Here is a 22222-nt window from a genome sequence, read left to right as displayed (position 1 = left end):
AAACATGTTTTTAAAAAACGTTCGATTATAATATTAAATTAATTTGTGTTACTATTAAATATAAAATTATTATTTATTAAATTTATTAACTAATTAAATTATTAAAAAAATAACCTAACTGTTCAGATATCGAACCGAACCCTTGATGTTCGGTTCGGTTCGAAATTCGAACTAGGCATGAAAAAAATTCGAACCGAACTATCAAGCATCTTTTAATGTTCAAAAATCGAACTTGAAAATATTTGTCGAACCAGACTTACTGGCCACGATAGTTCTAAAACCAAATATTTGTACAATTCTTCAAAAGTTATTTAAAAAAAATAAAAATTGATAATGATTATTAAGAAATAATTAGACTATTGGCGATAGAAAGTGATAATCTGTAGCGGGCACGTTATGCATTATATTTATAATAATAATGTTATTTTTCCAGTCGCCCGTTACACATCCAACCTCCGCCGACCAAAACATTAATAAGTTGCTTATTGCTAATAGAGGCAGTGTATCTACATTCATGATATAGCTATTTTTGTTTTTATCATATTCATTGTAAAGGTTAAAATCTATTTTAGGTAAATCCATGATAATATACCGATACCGCGACTGCGCTGATAATAAAAACATGTTTACAACTTTACTTACGTCTTACATTATACATTTGATTAATAATTTGTGAATAATTAAAGTTATTATAACTATTTTTTTATATATTATTAAAATACACTGATTGTATTGTCATATTATACTCAATACTCAATTTAATTTGCAGGTAGGTACAACGTATACGATAAAGTGTATTGAGTTCGACTTAAAATCATAATAGGTTCGGTTCGGTTCGGTAGAAAATATGAAGGTTTGGTTCAGTTCGAATTCGAAAAACTAATTTAAAGTTCGGTCCAGTTTCGGTTCGATTTTAAAAAATCAGGATTCAACCCATCACTAATATTGTATTATGGTGTTAAGAGTTTCCGTAAAATAAAAATAAAAATATTTATTTTAAATATTAAGAAATGTTTGTCAAAAAATATTATATTTAATATATTTTCTATACCTGTACTTGTACTTGTGTATTTTTACATGAGTAAAAAGATATTTTATATTAAAGCTTCGTATGTAAACATAAACAATTGAAACTGATATTAAATATAAATAATAATATTATATTTAAAATTCAAGCTATTTTTATTTTGAGAGCAATGAATATTGACTTTATTGTCATAATAATTATTATTTTTATAATATTTTTCCAAAACATCAATGCCATGTAATACATTATTGTTACAAATAATACAAAATGCCAATGGATATTGTTTTCAAAGCTGTTTTGAATTAAAAAGTAATAATAATTGTTCAACATATTTCAATATTATCATCATGAATTTACAGCATATTTTAATAAGCTCAGTTGGTGTAATTTTCAATGTCCAAAATCAAACGGAAAGCAACCAGCCATTAAACAGTTTATGTAATTAAAAAATGTAGTGGCTTCGCTGAAAATATTAATTTAAAACATTAGTCTAATAAAGCTGTACACCGTTTCAATATAATATTTAAACAATTAGTATAATGTGACGTAGTAAATGGTGATTGTTTAATATACCTGGACGTAATATTCATATTATACAATAATTAATCATTGTTGTTTGAACTTTATAATTTATTTATAAATATATTTTAAATATATGTCATAAGATTCATAGTATTGTATGATGTCTTAGGTGGAAGGATTTCAAACAATCGGCGGATCAAATGGGCCTAAATCTAAACTGTTCTCTTTTAATGTCGTATTTGAACCAGCAGCCACTCAAGAAGACATATTTCAATATTCAGGCATCAAGAAGCTCATCGAGATGGCGGCTGAAGGTTTCAACACCACTTGCTTTTGTTATGGACAAACTGGTAGTGGTAAGACTCACACACTTACGGGGCCACCAGGAATGGTGAGTTGTAATTATTATTATTTTTTTCTCTTTCTCTTCTTCTTATTATATCTTTTGGTTTGGAAATAAAATATTTAAATGTTGATTCATTGAAATTCAATGTATGATATTGTATTAAAATAAAATATAATAAAAATGTAAACTAAAGAAAAATAATATAGTTTTTGATCTCAATAATAATTTGAAATAAAGATGGATTACTAGTATGGAATCTAAAAATGCTGTAATTTTCGCTGGCAATGTTTTCGGTTACGTGGTTTATATTAAGTTTCTAAAAATCAATAAAAATCAATTAATAAAAAGGTGGATCGACTATATAGGGGTGGAAAAGACAGCTTGTTTGTTTTCTTCCCTGCAAGTGTTGTACGAAAAATGCTGAACAGGTGATGGATGTATTTGGTACCTACTTTTATATATAGCGAAACATTTCACGTCGTCCTCCTCCGAAAAAGAAATTCGGGTCATCTCTTTGTGTGTTTAAATATATGCGTATAATATTATGTATGATAATATATGTATATTGTATATGATAATATAATTTTAATACATCTCTCGGTACTCTGACGGTGTTTGGGCATGTTGGTATTCACTTGGCATGGCAAGGTCATCGTCGTTTTTCACCGTAGCGGTCTGTTCAATTTCCTCTGCTCCATCACGGGAAATTGCTACCTGCCTACAACACCTCATCGTGTCCACGTCCGCTATTTAATACCCAAACGCGCACTTTGATTTCAATATTCTGCATATTATATCTGGTAATACATTAAGTGAATATCTTACGAAACTACATAACCCATAGCCCGTAGATATAGCCCATACCTATCATGCACACGTGTGTTCGCATGTAATGATGGAAGTGGTGGTATTTGTGTAGGAGTGGGCAATGGGCATGTGTATGTGTGCGTGTTTTGTGAATATCTTCTGCATACACAAAATTACACAACAAATTGAAATAAGTGTGGTTATTTTCATAATAATTGAGACAAGGTCAAATTATGTTAATATTATATCAAAAAAATAAATATTAAATAATATTGCATTAAAGGTGTAAGTACCTATGTTTTTTTTTATTAATATATTAATTTTGACAACATACGTAGAAATCACGAAAATCCGCAAATTATTTTAAGCTAGAAAATTCATAAAAAATTTTCTTTTTAAATCTAAGATTTGAAAATTTTTAATAATCTATAAATTATCCTAGACAGATAAACTGTCTCCACTCAGAATCATTTTTTGTATACAATGATATATTATCATTGGATTCAAATTTAATTCCATCCATTACAGTAAACCACTTGTAACCTACTGTACAGCAGAGCGATATCCACGACTTACCCGCTTTTTTAATTTAAGAATAATGAATCAAGTAAATATATCAACTGATTGAATCTATATAATAGTATATGTACCTATCACTACACTAAGTAGAAAATTTTACGTAACTTGTTTTTTAAGAGATAATTATTCAATTTTTAATAATTCCAAGAATTTGGTGATGAAAAATATCAAAGTATCATAGTAAAACAGTAAAACATTATTTATTTGTGTCGTATAATATCTTTTTTTATTTCTTCGTATTTCTAAAAATAAAAAATTCTTTGTCCTGAAATTCATAAAAATAATATTACTATGCAGTTGTTTTATTGAGTGAAATGATTTAAAATGCAACACGCTTATAACAGGTTACTTATATTTTATGGTGGAATACATTTGATACTTACTATACGAAAGAGCAAGTTCTCTAGTTTTTGATTTTATTTATAGCTATAGTAATGTTAAATGTTCGTATTATATATTTTATGCAAAAAGAGTATATAACTACAAAAAACTATGACACACATAAAATTTTAAATAATTTAATATTTTAATAGCCTACAGAGTCATTCTCCAAACATGCTCAATCCCTTTTTTCATCAATAATGCAAACTTAAAAATCACTGAAATGCATTTAAAAACCATATTTTTTAATACCTACTTGATATTTTATGTATCATTTGAGTTTTAATGTTTTATAAATCGGAAGCTAATTGTTTTAATTTTGATTTAGATGTATGAACATTTCGAAAAAAATTATCTACTAAATAATTTAAAGCAAATAAAAAAAGGTAGATATTTATTCGAAAAACAGGATTATTCATCATTACAGGACACTTCTTAAACAGTATATAAACCTAAGTACCTATTTGAAAATATAGTATTTAAGTTTATTTAAAATTTCAAAAATCAGTATTTAAATAACTGCATCCAAATCATCTGCATCAAATTGATTGAAAGGAGTTGGTTGAGCTTGTTTGGTGGATTATTCTGCACGTTTATATACTATATTTATATTAGGTAATATTAGAAAAAGGCTCTTGAATTATAAAATGCGTGATTAAACTTAACTTCATAAATGTATAACATATAACATTTTCTAATAGCTAATATAAATGTATTCATAGAAAAAGTAATCCATCAAAATATCAAATCAAAGGTACTACAGTAGGAACTGAAAATTATGTTTTGTTTTGAATACGACGTCCGGCGTGATGTCCATCTGCCATACAAAAATGTAAACGCTCAAAAGTTGTCCGTTGTGTGGATATTCTGTAAACCCAAACAACTTACAATGATAAATTACAGACTTGTGTCCAAGTGATATATATTATTTTAATATGACAAACATAAACCACCGTAAATCATACGCAATCATATTCACATTCGAAATTATACTCATTGAGAATTGTATTAGTTTAATTTGGCCCCATTCCCATCAGCAATAATTTAGGTTTTAAAATGATTTTAATTCTGAATAAAATATTACCCTCGTACTTATTTTTAATTATATTCAATGTAATGTTTTTTCTCGTTACCCACTTCTCAATTATTATAATCGTATAATAGATTTAAAAATACAAATTTATTCATACTCTTCATGGCTATTAATTTTACAAATTATCTGAATTTTGAAAACTATAAAAATTCCTTATTAATTTCAATGTTAACCTTTGTTGTATTTCTAATTGATGATTGGAACTTTTTTATCATTATTTAACAATCTGAGCGCACGGTAGTTCAAGCAATGTCAGTGTATCTTTACACGAACCAATTCGCCTGATTTTTCTAACCCGTGTATCTATGTTTCCTCTTAAAATAAACTTTTGAAATTTAAAACACAGATTAATCTGGAGTAGCTTAGGACGCTCTAAGAAAATGAGCCCTTAATATTGTATACCATATAAAAATGAGAGGATTTAAAAACTTCAATTTTGTTACTGACTCACTGATTCACTCACTGATTATCAAAACTATAAGACACTTTCCGTATAGGTAGAAACGTGAAATTTGGCACAAAGGTAGGTTTTACAGTGTAACTAAAGCGAAAAATCTAAAAATTGAATTTTTTTCAAAATTAATAGCGCTTTAGAGAATGTAGCATAGAGTAATTAGCAGGGTGGTAGTTATTGGCACCAAATAATTTTAGTTTTTTTACGGTCACATTGAAACTGTTTTATTATCAATTAAATTAAATTAAATTCGCAATTCGATTTGGGAAAAGAGTAGATTTGATGCCAATAACTATCAAAAACAAATGCTTAATGTACCGATAACTGTATGTTTTACCGTATTTCTAAACGTATGAAGTGGCGCGCTTAGCACGCATAAACGTTTTCTTTCAAACAGCGTTACAATATGGTAATAAGAAATTCTTTGTAGTTGACTTATATATATATTATATTTATAAAACATGAAAATATTTTTGTAAATTTATATTTTATTCAAATACAGAATAGTTTAATAATATTTGTCGGCTTACGGACGATAACTTTACATGATAACGTCATAAGAAAACTTTGATGAAAAGTTGAATACCTACTCTTATGAATTGAATGGAATTATTAGTTATCACCGAAATAGCCACGACCGTATCGTAATCGCGACGCATAGTATTGATGTGGTTTGTAGTGCGGCAAGAGGGGATAGGTCGTATCCAACCGCAATGGATTAAGTTTGCCAAATGCTTTGTTAGATGTTGGCAACTATCTACATTATCGTGTGGTCAAGCATACGTGGCCCTCTCCAGGGTGACGAGCCTCCAGGGAGTTAATTTAATTAATTTTGATCCATGTCAGGTGAAAGCCAAGGACTGTGCCACTGTTGAATATAACCGTCTAAGAACTTTGTATAGGCCAGACTTAACAGGCATTATATCTAAAAAGTATCGACGACGTAAAATAAAAAACAGTACTTGGCTATCTTTGCCTGGTATTGACAACGCTCAAGAGTCCAATTTCTCAGTTCCTCAACAGAAACCCAAATGGCCTTACAAGAGATAATCTACGACATATAAAAAATAATTTAAAAAAAATAATTAATAATACCTAACACGTCATCCACGATGCTGAGACCCGCAAAAATAAATGATGTCCCCCAAAAAAAACCTAACGTTGAAAAAATGCCAAGAACTTTATAGGTAATGAATATATATTTTAATTATACGTATTTATGGTCCAATACTTGGAATTTATATATTACGGGTAGTTGAAGTATTTCAGCTAAAGTAGATTATAATTTTGTAAATTACATTTTAATTTAATTAAATGGTAATATGATAAACAAAAAGCTTAGTATTTAGTGCTCTTAAATTATTTAGGTATGATATTAAGCATTTGTTTCAAGTTATTTATATCTCCAAAAAAAACTTAACGGTGAAAAAAGGATAAGTTCCAAACTCCCTCCCAAGAAAGTCGGCTTATCAAAGTAGTGAAATCTACATTGTGGCCAAGTCTGGTATTTTTAATTTATAACCTCACTGCACTCTTACATTAAAGAGCAACACTCCTCTTTTATTTGTATTGTTTAACACTTGGCCAGTTTCTGAATGAGGCGTAAAACATCATTATCGAATGTACTCATTTATGACTTACTTGGGTGATGGGGAGAAGAGAACTCAGAAAAAAAGAAAAAGGTTTAGATTTCTTCTCAAAAAAGACAGGGAATCATAGTATCTACATTGCGGTCAAGTTTAGTTTATGATTCATTCAGAAACTTGTCAAGTGTTAAACAATACAAATAAAAGAGGAGTGTTGCTCTTTAATGTAAGAGTGCACTGAGGTTATGAATTAAAAAATACCAGATTTGGCCACAATGTAGATTTCACTACTTTAGTAAGCTGACTTTTTTGAGAGGTAGTTTGGAACTTATCCTTTTTTCACCGTTAAGTTTTTTTTGGAGATATAAATAACTTGAAACAAATGCTTAATATCTTACCAAAATATATAATTTAAGTTTAAATTTTAAAAGCACTAAATACTAAGCTTTTTGTTTATCATATTACCATTTAATTAAATTAAAATGTAATTTAAAAAATTATAATCTACTTTAGCTGAAATACTTCAACTACCCGTAATATATAAATTCCAAGTATTGGACCATAAATACGTATAATTAAAATATATATTCATTACCTATAAAGTTCTCGTTTTAAAATAATAACCTGCGTGTTGTAGGGCAATTTGTTTACTAAAATTTGATTTTTTTTTAGTTTTTCAACAAACGAATTGAACCTTTTTCCGCGGATCATGGTCTAGTATTTCGATCGTTTATGTACCTATTTAGATTGGTACAACAACGACAAGATCTTCATTTTGTACTCAAAGCGTCATTTCTAGAAATTTACAACGAAAAAGTAATTTATCAAACCATACATATTTATTAATATATTATACTCAATTATTTTGTTAGATAATTTAACACATTCGCTAATGCAAATCGATATGGAGTTCATTGAACTCAAACATTTTTGTGATTATTTGTGTTGAGTTTGAATGAAACGTCCCACTCAACTTCAATATACCTTTAATATATTATAAACGTCTTATATGTCCAGTCATTGAACTTAAAAAAAAAACATTTTATACAATTTACATGCAATAAAAATAAGTTTAATGACATAGACAAAATATTAAACTAATACTATTCACTGGCTTATATTTTATAACATTTTGAAGAAAAAAATTATGATATAGGTGATAGATTTATTAAATCCAGGAACACTAAGAAAACCATTAGACGTGAGGTGGTCCAGGAAAGCCCGCAATTTTTATGTCGATAATTTATTTATGGTGGACTGTGAAGAATTAGATGATCTACAAGCTGTGCTAGAAGAAGGTAATATGTAGTATACATTTATTATAAATGTAAAAAAAAATTTCCTTGGTTTTCAAATGCAATAATACTATCAAATTAAGTACATAATTTTATAAAATGTTATTACTAAATTCAAAATTTTTTTTTTACATTACTAATTATATTAAATTGAAAAAAAAAGTATATATTATTTGAATTATTGCATACATTTTATAGTATTTTTAAATTTCTTGATATTTTAAACGAAACTGGAGAATAATTGATTTTTTAAACTGTCAAAAAATATTTTATTGAATATAATAGGCATGAAAAACAGAACAGTAGGAAGTCATAATATGAACGAATGCTCCAGTAGGAGTCATACGATGTTGACAGTATATATTACATCTGAACAACAAGTGAGTATAAATTTATAGCTATTTGCTTTTAAATTATTTTAATAAATTTTTTAGAATATTATAGTTTCCGATACATTATCCCGGTGGACTTTATTAATTAATTTTAGGTATTTTCAAAGTATATTTTCTTCAATTGGATTATTTGTTTTAATAATTAATTACAAGTTAAAATGATATATTTTCATTAGATAAATTACTCGTATTAAAATAAAGTTGACATTTAATTAAATTTAGAAACAATATTCATTTTACACAAATATATGACATGTTATCCATATAAAAATATTGTTTAATTTTTCAATAACTTAAGTCTTAAAAAGAAAAACATTAATTGTCTTAGAGAATACAATGCCTAAAAATAAATTGTATATTCACTCTCCCGGTGTTTATAAATCTTAGGATAAATTCTGTACCATTTGTTTATATCCTGGTAGACATTTAATAATTTAACGTCTTAGATCCCATATCTACTCCTCCGTCAACCACATTAATTCTTTAATTATTAATGTAATTAACTATTAAGGTATAAATAAAATTGCAACATATAACATAATTTACCTTAAAGATATGTATTGTAATTTAAAGGAATCTTAAAAAAAAAAAATGTATTTTATAATAATATTTAAAGTACGAGTATTTATATAGGTACGTAATCAATAGGTACTTTTTGTTCCTCTGAAACATGTGACACCATTCTTCCATAGTTATGTCTTAAATTTTAAGCCAATTGTATTAGATATTAATAAAAATATTTTCGTTATACTCGTATGTATGGTTACATACTTAAGTTTTAGCTAGTATAAAAGTTAGGTACTAAAAAGTTATATGGCCTATATGCATCAAAAGTCTATTTTAAAAAACAATATAGAAAGTGACAATAAGATTTATTGATAAATAAAAAAAGTATTTTTATTAACTCCAAGTATAAGTAATAATTTTTTACCGAGTTTTTCACTATGTTTTTTCAAATATATTTTTAAAACTTCCACAATAAAATATTTTAAGATATATTAATATATTAATATATATTATATACCTAATACATAATATTATAGTCCTTAAAATGTGTTTAAAGTACATACAAGTATCATATTTACAATTAAACATTGTCACAAACAATTTCATAAAATATGTTAAAATTTGTATCTATTGAAAAGTTTTATAAAAGTATGTTGACAAAATTACCTGTATATTTTGAAAAGGTGATTTACATTACCAAAACATAATGTGACATTATTTTATAATCTTAAAAATTGTTAACAATAATTAAAATAATTTTTTTTGGAGCAACATTTCTAAAATATTATTTTGCAGTGTCAGTTAATATATACATTTTTCTACCAAAATACCTGTAGTTTCAATAAATAAACACATTTAGTAAGTCCATTATTACTACATATTATACTACAAAATAATTTCCTAAAATTTTGTAAAATACATTATTTATCGCATAAGCTTCTCATACGGTAAGATAAATTATTTTAACCGAAGATGACTAGGTAGATTAGTAAGATTAATGTATACGAGCGTAACTAAGAGCAATGATTATAACTACATTGTTAGAAATCTTATTTTTAATCAAATTTAATATTAATAATCCATAAACTACAATTGAACTATATACATATTTTCTTTTGTTTTGTATTAAAAAATATGTAAAAAAAACTGGATAGCTGTAATATTGTTCATACTAAAAAAATGTAAATTAATAATATAAAGTAGGTACCTACTTTTTTACTATTCAAACTTATATATAATATATATTCTTACTTAATTATTGTTTGTTTTTAATCTAACAGCAAAATACTTCTGCATGAGGATTATTAATCTGATATTTGTTTTTTAATAATATTATATGATGTTTATTAGTAATAACTTATTACGTTGTTATATTTGTTTAATTTTAAAATTAATAAATTAAAAAATTACATAGTAATAAACCATCTACATATGTATACATTATTATTATTTAATATTGTCTAGCCTTTCATAATAAAAGATTAAAAATATTTTTTGTAGTTAATATGACATATTATTTAAATTAATTTAAATTAATGTTCGTTTATAATATGCATATAATATGTAATATTTGTGTATTTGTTATTTTTAATATTTTTACTGATTACTATTAGATATCCGAAGACGGCGTTTTTATCACTAAACAAGGCAAAATTAATTTTGTTGATTTGGCTGGCAGTGAAATGACAAAAAAAACAATGAGTGAAGGGAAAACTTTAGAAGAAGCAAATAATATCAACAAAAGCTTAATGGTTCTAGGTAGTACATAATTATATATTTATATATATATATATATATATATATATATATATATATATATATATATATATATATATATATATGTATATGTATATAGATTATAGTTGATGCACCTCACCGATGAAGCTCAATCTCAATGTATTATGAGATGAGTTAATTAATACACTGATGCTTACAATTTATACACGAACTAGTCATAACTATATATAGGCCAATTTGGAATCTAAATTATCTCTGTAGTGGTTCCAAAAACTAATTGCATAATATATTGCAATTCATCATGAAGAGCTGCATCAGCAATAAATTAGGCTACTAGGTAGGTTAATGACTACTTTAATTTGGTACTAATTAGGACGTATTTATTATATCAAAGTATTCATAATATATATATATATATATATATTGATTACTGTAAAATAAAATAAGATGGTAAAACGTAAAAAAATGGGTACATTTGATAATCGTTTTAAGCCACCTAATTAAAATAGATTGAAGTCTTATTTGTTTTTCTTTGATATTGTTATAATGATATATACAAATAGCCAATAGGTTTTAATCTATTTTCACTACCATTCTCTCGTTGTTCTCAAACAAATAAATTAAATACAATTTTTTTCAACAACCATCAGGGTCTCAACTTTTTAATCGATATGTCACGATGAAATTATTTAACCAGCAGTTGAGGTCAACCTTTTGGCAGCCGTTGAATAAATAATAAAGATATTTTCTTGGGGTCATCATTTCACAAAAATAAAAATAGAAAACATTACTTTTCGATCGATAACGCCCTTACTTACAATCATGTGTATGGAGTATATACCTATCAGTGCAACACAACGTGTCAAACGGAAAAGTTGTCCCCCGCCACACTAGGGGTGGGGGAATATATGGTCACAAAAAATGAAAAGTAAACTTCGATCGTGTTAATGAGCTTTCTTTTTTTCTTACTCAGGCTACTGCATAGCATCGCTAAGTGATCCTAAGAAGCGGAAAGGACATATACCGTACCGAGACAGTAAGCTTACCAAACTCCTGTCTGATAGTTTGGCCGGTACAGGTGTCACGTTAATGGTAGGTAAATTATTATAAACTTTAACAACAATTATAACTATACATACAATTTAAAATAAAATCCCCATGCATAAATATTTGTACTCGATATGCCATACAATTAAACCGATTTCCTTTTTGCTTCAACAATATTTAAAGCTAAATAAAAAAAAAAAATTAATTAATTATATATAATACATATTATATATGAATTTATACATAAATAAAATGCGTGATTAGCCATCGTATTTTCCTTTAGTTATGTATATATTCAAAAGCAGATAAAACATATCTACTTGTTATATGATTTAGGAATATTTACCTACTTAACTGTTTACCCTCATGTATATTAAAAAATTCCCAAACTCAAAATATGAATAAATTCATATCAAAGGAAAAAATAAGATAGACCATGCCAGGTGAATCACCTGTATTAATATGTACGTAAATACATATCACACATATAAATATTATTATTTATTTTACCAATGATAAAATTAACAAATGTTATACTCTATATAAATAATAATTCAAATTCATAATATATATGTTTGACTGTACAGATTGCATGCATATCACCAGCTCGGTCAAATGCTAGTGAAACAATAAGCACGTTAAGATATGCAGCTCGTGCAAAAAAAATCAAAACCAAACCAGTGATTGTTATGGTAAATATAATTTTGATGTTTTCGATAATTTAAATTAAACCACATAAACATCCGATTTAAATGCATTCATGGTTCTTTGTTTTTATATCATAATAATAATTTGACGGACATTTAAAAGTTTTCTTCGATAATTACTCATTTACAAATTGAGTTATTGTCAGTTATATTCCAATAGTTAAAGGTATAAAAGCAATTTTTTTAAATAATTTGTTATTTTATCATACTCATATATTATAATTTTTCATCCTTTAACTTAATGGACTATTATTGTTATTAATTTTGGAGTTGTTGATGTTGCTATTTGACTAAAAAAATTAAAATTTGGTCTTTTGTAATCTTTTATATTATATTTAAAATTAGTGGTTAATAAAGGCATAAAGAAATACTCATTGAAAATCGGGGAAAAAAATGAATAACAAATAAAATTTATGTTGACTAATATCAGTTACATCTAATTACAATACCAATTAACATAAATGTATAAATAGGTAATTTTAATTATAAGTTCCTTAAAAATAAAATTCAAAATGTCTGACTGAAAATACCAGTTACTTATACATAAAGATCTCTATTTGTGTTAAATTCACGTCATAGCATTAAACAAATATTCTTCAATTATTTTTATGATATATCTCAAAAGGTAATCTACAAGAATACTAAACTTTAAAAAGCTTAATATAATTTAAATAAAAAACCACTAAAGCTCCCTAAATAAATTTTAAAAATTATATTCATTGTTACATTAACAAAGATAAATATTTGAAATGACTGTCCGTGAATCGCATGAATTCATACTAAATAATAATGAATTCAAACTTGAATATTATTACAACATTTTTGGCAAAAATAATAGTCGAACGGTTTAAATGAAACACTGAGGCAAAATAACAATATTTTCATCTATGATTGAATAACTGTAGTTTAGTTACACATATTATGACACATTCTAGCCAAAACAAAATATAAAAAACTACGAAATTCATCACTTTATATGCTATATTTTTCGTAATATACATTGTGATCTCTTTTTATATAATAATGCATACCATTAAATTTTATTGGCATATAATATATATAGGTAATATTAATATTAAAATGTACAAACGACACACCATATAATAATAATAAAAAATAAGTTTCCATATACCTACTATTGCATAGAATTAAAAAAAAAAATCGTGTTTAACAAACAATTTCATTGTATTCTCACTGTCAATATAAATGTATAGTACAACTTTTTTATATTGTGGCATTAAAATAATAGGTATAATAAATAACGTTTGCTCATCGCATAATAAAAACAAACTACTTAATTTATTATCTGATATAAGTGCGTAACAAATACGTTTCATACATTATCTTAATATTCTAAGTTAAATATAGTTTTAAAAAAATATATATTTAATGTCTCTTTTTCCTATACGACGTCATCAAATAAATTACAACCGAATTTTGGAAACTCAAAAGTAATAAAACCCTACCCTGGAACTATCGACAACTTAGAGACTTAAAACAAAAATATATTAACTGACAAGCGATACGATTTTATCAAAAGGATTTCAGTATATTATTTATTTATTTAATGATGTATACTTTTATACGAGGCAAGCCCAATATTTTTAGAACAGTAACTTTGAAGATGCATAGGTAGTAAAAACCATTAACTGCAAATATTGATATAGTAATAGATGATAAAAAAGTTGTACACAAAATAGTAAGTAAGTATTTATTATTAACAATAAATAAATAAAAACTAAAAACTTAGAATTATAAATTTAAAAATCACTGAGCTGCATAGAATGATAGGTCTTCGTTTCCCCATTTTCCATTCGTAGAATGCGACTAATACCTACAAGAATACGGAATGGAATTTGTTGACGTAATCTATGTCATGGACTTTAAAATTCAATTTGGACAACAGAACAAATACTGCCGTCAATAAGTTTGGAAAAAAAGAAAGTTAGCCTCTACTACCCATATGCCATTCAAAGTGGATAGATTTAGATAATGTAACATATCAGTGAATAATCAAATATATTTTGTTGAAATGTTCACGAGTTATCCAAGTTTATGATACAGAAAATTCATTAAATTGTATTTTTATTTGACTTTATAATTAAATGCAAAGCCACAATTTTTTTCCAATTAACTTCTATTAGTAACCGGACTAGTCAATGTAATATGTACTTACAATTTCTATCAAAAATATTTGTATAGAAAAGTATTTCGTATGATAAAGCGTCTATTGAATGTCTACAACGCTTTTTACAGACATTGATAAATATTGTTCGTCGAAACTGAAAAAATCCATTACACTTCTGAAATGTGTAGGCTTAAATGATACCGAATTAATCAATTTTGCCGTTTTCTTTCATCTAAGTTTCGTCAAATAACTTAAATACGATTAGTGGTAAAATTATTTTATTAAATTTTAACCCGTGATGCTGTAACAAATTATCATTGTATAATGAAATATAATGCGAATAAATTAAATATTAAAATGATAATATACCAAATTAGATTACACCTACACTTCATCTTACACGTATTTCCATATATTTATAATATATTTTGCAACAAACATAAATTAGGGTACGCAATTAATTGCATACGAAATATAATTAAATGCTCAATATTGATTACTTTGTTAGTTATGAATAATTGATAAAAGATAATTTTGATAAAATATCATTTACAACACCACATATAATATACAACATTATATATATATATATATATATATATAGATCAGTTTTACAAACTTCAACATGATGTGTATATTTTATATTAAATTCACATAATCAATTTTATTTCAAATTATCAATACAATTACATTATTCGATTGTCACTAGTAAAAATATTAATTCTGATTGAACATTTTCATTTTGTTTTATATTAAGTCATATTGTAAATTATTAATATACCTATCATGATAAATTGTTTTTGTGACACTTTTCATTAAAATACTTTTATTCCTACTTGTTGTTGTTTTTATATTATGACTTTCAAATATTACTATTAATTTCAAAAATATTACATATACATGACAGTGGATCAATATGTTGACTATTTTATTATATTATATTTAAAGCCAGCATTATGTTTGTGTTGAATTGAAATACGATTTTCATTTGCCTAATTTTGTAAACAGACTTTTATATACTTTCATAAACTTTAATTTTATTCTCTTTCATAAAAATATATATCCAACTTTACTTGAAAATGATAACAAACTGATACCACCAAATATTTCAAATTTCTATTACTTTTCACAATAAATAATTTGAAAATTAGACAAATACATATTATGTAATACCTACTCAAACAAAATTAAATTTTTCTGTTTTTTTCATTAAAATGGTCAGATTTATTTGTTTGTATTGCAACAAATTAGCACAAATCAGAAAAACGAAATTGGATCTAAAATTAATTTATAATACATATAATATTAGCATTAATTTTATTATTTATTACTGATATTAACACATCTCGCTCTAATTCAAGTTATAGAAATACATTTTGTATGTATAAATTTAACATACTATATTGTTAATAAATAATATAACAATTATTTTACTGTAGATTGCTATGATTTTTAATATTTAATAAAGCATTACACTTTTCAATACATATTGTATACCCAGTTAGAATGCATACACTCATACCCACAATAGTTATTTTTTATATAACTCATACTTGTTCATCAAAAATCCTGTTTTTATTGAAAAAAAAATATGTTAAAACAAGTTCACCAGGTAAAACATGATCATTTTTATTGCTGGCGGTTTTCCTAATATTTCGCCCCTATTGTCATGCATATATTTTATTTTCGTTCAATGATTGTTAGCAAACACCTGCACATTAGCAAAATGCGTCCTTCCTACAAAATGGATAATTAAAATAATATATTTACCTACCTAACTAAATAAAATAAATATGCTTCAAGTTTTATAATTAAAATTGTCCTACTAGTTTACAATAAATTATGAGAAACTTAGCTAAATTAATCTCTACACTAATATGAAATGTATTATAATTCAATTTAACTAACTGTGCCAATCGGTATTTTGAAAATTATTGATTTTACATCTAAATTTTAGCACAAAATGAAAATAATTTAATCATACTTAAATTAATATTGCTTGAAAATAATATATTAAGGATTAAAAATGTATATATTTTATAAAAAATAATGTTTAAATAATTGGCAATATTATAGATGATATACCTATGAATTTTAAATTTATGAAATATTTGTGGGATAGTATTTGAAAAATAGCTTTCAAACTTTATGAATTCAATGAATTCAAACCAATAATTTAAGTAAATCTTAAATATTCATAATAAAGATTTGTTTTAATGTCGAATCATTTTAGTAAAAATTGTATTTTAGGTTTAAAAAATGATATGTTATCCATCATCATAATCAAATAATAGGCACAACATTTCAGACGGTGTTATAAAAATATTTTTAAATATATAATCCTGCAATATACTCTTTTATACAATACGACTTCTTCATTTTGGCAATAAATTCGAACATTTTCACCTTTGGCATAAAATTGTAGACATTTTGAGTTATTCAAATTTTGGTTATTTCAATATCTGAATGTTTTATAAACATCATACAATTATATCACCAACCCATTTTGATGAGTTAACAATTTGTAGATGTAATAGATTATAGATTTAAATTTAAAAAAAAGCACAAGTGGGTTATTGTAATGGATGGAATTAAATTTGAATCCAATGATATTATATCATTGTATACGAAAAACGATTCTGAGCGGAAATGGTTTATCTGTCTAGGATATAATATAGATTATTAAAAATTTTCAAATCTTAGATTTAAAAAGAAAAATTTTTATATTGTCAAAATTCAAACTTTGGATGCTTATAAAAAAAAAATGTGACTATATATTTCTTTTATTTTTCAACTGCTATTGTAACAATATGTTAAGAGCCTTGTATTACATTTTCAAGATCTTCTAGGTACTCAAAAAATAAATTTTTATCGATATTAATTTAAAAATAACTAATAATGATCGAAAATTGCATATGCTTATGAATAGTTCAACTTTAGACGAACATTTTTAAAATTGCATGGTGGATAGAATATACTTGTATAAACATTTGGTGAAAATTTTATGTATCTATGGTAATTTGTTTTAAAGTTACATCAAAAACCAAAATCAATTTTGTCGAAAAATGAGTGTGCGTAAAATTTCCCGTTTTTCCTTTAATTTTTAATTTGTTTATCCCGATTATTTAGAATATAAAATATTAAGAAGTTTTTACTTTTGACCCGCCAAAGTACCAACTAGATTCACTTTCTGATCGAACAAGGTACTGAAGTAAAAAATCGAAGCACTTTTACTGACCCAAAACGTGATGACAGACAAAAAAAAAATAATAATAATAAAAACACACATCATGGTAAAATCAATACATTCATTGCTCCGCTCAGAATCTAAAAAACTCACAAATCATAATTGATAAAAGTAAGTACTTACTGCGAAATTATTGTTCCTAGTTTTTAAACTTAAATAATTCATTGATTTTTTTCTTACCCATGCAGTTTCCTTTAATCAATTTTACAATGAAAAATAGTGAGAAATCTCTTAGAATTTTTAAAACCATACATTTTTTTAAGCTTTGTATAAAAATATTAAACTTCACAATTATAATAATAATGTAATGCTAAATATAGCTAGGGAATTATACAAGTGCCATTATAAAGGCACCTAGTTAAGTATGTAACACATTGTATAAATTAAAAAACAATAATAGTATAATTTTATAATGAGATTTGTAAACGAGGTTAGAATAATTAAATATTCTTAATACTCTCAATTATTAGTATTTTTTCGTGCATTTTTTAAAAAGTATCAAAACACTAAAGAGTTAAATGGTCGATAAAGTTTTAAATGTATTCAGAAAACTGAACATTAAAATACCAAACCTATGATATGATATTTCAATTTTCCTTTCCACCTCTGCCGTTTTTATTCTGCTTACACATGCAATACTTGTTCTGTTCATCTCCTCGCAGACATTCACTCAATGATTGCGAATGGTGCCGCAATATTCCCAAGCACGTCAGTGACATGATTACTAATAAGCAGTAAAAATAAAAATAACAATATAACTAAGAATAATACGACGATAATTATCACGTTTATTTTATAACTATTGTATGAGTGTCATTACGGTTCCTTGTTTGTACAACAGGACCCCAGAGAAGCATTAATCGTCAGTTTGAGGCGCGAGGTAGAGGCGCTTCAGAACGAAAACGATCATTTGCGAAAGGCTTTGGATATTAACAAGACGTCGTCTGCTAGTATTTCAAGTAAGTTGAGTGTGCATGAAATGAATACTAAAATAAAAAAAATCCTAATCTAACCTTATAGTCGCCCTAGAAATAATTGAAAAACAATTTTTGTATAGTTTAAATATAATTTTATTTTTAATACAATATAATATGAATTTTATTTTATTATTTTATCACTGCAAACGATAGCAAGAGAAAATATAACATCCCCTCCCCATTTTTATATTTCATATTTTTGTTTTATATAACTATACAATAATTATACAAATGTATAATTTTACTTGATTTCCATCTGTAGACTTGTTCATAATATTGGACTTTGGACTGTTGAGAACTAAAGAAATCATTCATAATACACATTATGTAACGATATATTATAACGTCGTTCAAAATCTGGATTTAAATTTTAAAGCCACCTGACTCCTGAACAGATTAAACAATTTTATTCACATTCTTGGTTATAATTTTCAAACCATATTATTCATATTCAGAGGAATTAGAACAATAATAACTAAATAACTATAATAATTATCTAAATATCAAGTAAAATATATTTAACTCTTGTTAGTATATAATTTATTAATATGTTATAAACCGGAACAATGTTACGGATACAACATGTCATATTTTATACACAAAAAGTGAATTCATTACATGCATTTGAGTATTTAACAATGGTTAATTAGTTCCAAAAAGTGACGTAAATTTCATTAAGCAATTAGTAATAATTATGATATTAAATCATTTGTAATATATGGCTGGTGGACTTAAACAGTAAAATATCAAGTGGAAAAATCGTCGAAAGCCCTTAATATTAAAAATGTTATAATCCATTTAATTTAAAAATATATTCTTACCATATATGTTTTAACAAATGATCCATCGTCATTTTATTAGAACTCGCATGCATAAATGATGAAATTTAAGTAAATATTAGTGTTTCTCGGGTACATCAATCCTTAGATCTTAAAATGTCAATCCGTTTAAATAAAATTAAAACGAATTTGTTGTCTATTCTTTTCGGAAAATCGATAGGAATCAACACATGCATTTAGTACGTAGTTTATAACGCAATATTGTACTAATAGTCTAAGATTATTTCCTTTTGTAAATAAAATACGAATTTCAAATACAGCTTCTGTGTTCGACACATTAAACAATATTATCAACGATTAATAATATTATATCAAATACCACCATTTATCTGGTGACAGCTTTTCGATCCAGAAAACATTATTTCAGCCTTTTTAAATATTATTATATAAAGGTACAAACAATTTAAGGATATCTTTCTTTGTTTTATTTTCAGACATACTGTCTGAACAATAATTTTTATACAACCACTATACCTATATGGGTAAAATATTAGTCATCGTTTTCGACGAAGCTATCGCTTAGTTGTTACACGTTAATACAATTTTATACATGGCGATAATAACAACAATAATAATAATATTCCCTAACCGAGCTGAACCTAACCAGTAACCGTTGCTTTTATTCCTTGTAGATGTAAAAATGCCACCCAATATGGACATGGACCGGTTAATACAAATGGACCCCAAGGAGCTTGTGGATCTAGTCAAACACTACGCGAATGAAAACGAGGCGCTACGCAGAGAAAACGCCGAGCTATTCAACTCCAGGGACCTATTACAGAGAGACCACGAAATTGTTTGTAGGGAGAACGAACGGCTGCTGAAGAAACTCGAAGACGTCAACTCGTAAATACTTTTAAAAAATAACCGATTTTGTGATTTTGTTTCTATTTTTGTTTCTTATTTTCGTCTCATAGCAATAAAATGTTGTACGTGTGTCTCTTGCTTGATTAATTCTTGGTTATACTGTTATGTTTTTTTTTGTCTTTGGTTTCTACAGCACAGTTTTGTTGAACTTCTATCTATCTATTATAAACTTTCAAAACTATTTTAGCTTTTTGATAACAAGATAACAAAAACAAAACACTCGGGGTTTTCAATCAAAAATGAAAATTGTATTTTTAAAAGGGAAATAACCATATTAATAATAACGTGGATATATCTGCTTGGTGCTTGTCAGTTATAAGAATAATGTGTTAAATAATTTAAAATAATAATAAACGCAAGCTACCATAAACCCTTCGTAGTTCGTGCGGCTGCATTAATATGTATACATGATGTACACATATTAAAAATTAAAGAAACCAAGAAAATTATCCCTTATGTAATTTAAAAACTAAATTAATATTTTAGTTTTAAATACGTCACTGCTACTGTTTTATTTGATTATTCCTTAATCTCTTGGTAACACACCATATACCACATTAATTATCAACACGTACAGATCAAAATTAAAGTATTAAATGGATGTCATTATTATGAAACTAACTAAATAAACCCATACAGCAACCCTTATGACGAGAACTAAACTCACTAAAGCAATTACTCGTAATCGTACAATATTCTAAAATTAAATATTTTAAAATGTCAAGTATAATTTAAAAATATTGATTTGTACGATTAATTAAATTGCCTTGTTTTATCAAAGGTATTCATAGTCCATAACTTATTATTTGATTATTTTTACAAGCAACTTATTTTTTTAGTATTAATGTTTTTATATTAGGAATTTAGGATGACCATAATACATTATTAAGATAATAATTTGAGTGTATCAACAAATACATTCATGAAATTGTGAAAATGTAAAGTTTTTAAAGGCTCAAGTGTTTTTTTAAAAATAATTATCGATCGAACAATAATTTCAATACTAAAACAACTTTTTTATATGTCCATAAAACATTTATTATTGTAAATATTCTTTTCACATATACATTTTTTTTCCAGGAAGAACCTATGAATATTCTATAATCATAGATTATAGATTAATGTTATATTTATTCACAGTAATAACATTCTAAATAAATGAAAAAAATGGATCTTCGTTATTATTTTTTATTCGGATAAAAAGGGGGAAAACTGAACTTATTTGTAAAGCAGGACAAAATGTATCACGTTAAAAGTTTGTCATTACAACAGAATTCAATACTGAAAATGTGACGTATAGTCAATGTATGTTACATATTTTTATTTTATCTTAAGCAATATATTATAATTATTACTTTTACTATAATTCATAATAAATACAAGCCTTCCCAGTGGGATTGAGTATTGTGCATGTGTATATGAAATTAAATACATAATATAACTAAAAATTGCTGTTGGAACGATATTGTTTTAAACTATACGGGTTGAGAATTGATTTTATCAACAAATAATAAATTTAAATTAATAATTTATAATGTCTATGCCATAAAAATGCACAGAAAATAATACTTCTTACTGAGTTATTTTCTTTTAATTCCAAAAATCAAAATAGGTAAAAATAATAATTATCAAAGTTTTTAATAAATACAGAAATAAAAAACCTATAAGAATGTCACTTATATTT

General features: G+C 25.7%; 1 protein-coding gene across 1 annotated transcript in view; it reads left to right on the top strand.

Annotated features, from left to right (window-relative positions):
- LOC107171157 (kinesin-like protein KIF12) overlaps positions 1 to 22222 on the top strand; it is a 38776-nt gene that overhangs the window by 8205 nt on the left and 8349 nt on the right. The window contains exons 4-12 of the mRNA XM_089227490.1: positions 1719 to 1940; positions 7468 to 7611; positions 7952 to 8093; positions 8376 to 8470; positions 10603 to 10747; positions 11700 to 11818; positions 12361 to 12465; positions 18697 to 18814; positions 20304 to 20517. Of these exons, the coding sequence (XP_089083616.1) occupies positions 1719 to 1940; positions 7468 to 7611; positions 7952 to 8093; positions 8376 to 8470; positions 10603 to 10747; positions 11700 to 11818; positions 12361 to 12465; positions 18697 to 18814; positions 20304 to 20517 (1304 nt within the window). The remainder of the gene's footprint in view (positions 1 to 1718; positions 1941 to 7467; positions 7612 to 7951; positions 8094 to 8375; positions 8471 to 10602; positions 10748 to 11699; positions 11819 to 12360; positions 12466 to 18696; positions 18815 to 20303; positions 20518 to 22222) is intronic.

The sequence above is a fragment of the Diuraphis noxia genome, unplaced genomic scaffold (assembly GCF_037042655.1).
Source record: "Diuraphis noxia isolate RWA-SAM2 unplaced genomic scaffold, SU_Dnox_SAM2 contig0004, whole genome shotgun sequence".
Taxonomy (NCBI): Eukaryota; Metazoa; Arthropoda; class Insecta; order Hemiptera; family Aphididae; genus Diuraphis; species Diuraphis noxia.
Note: the sequence above shows the minus strand (reverse complement) of the source record. Positions and strands in the feature narration are given on the sequence as shown.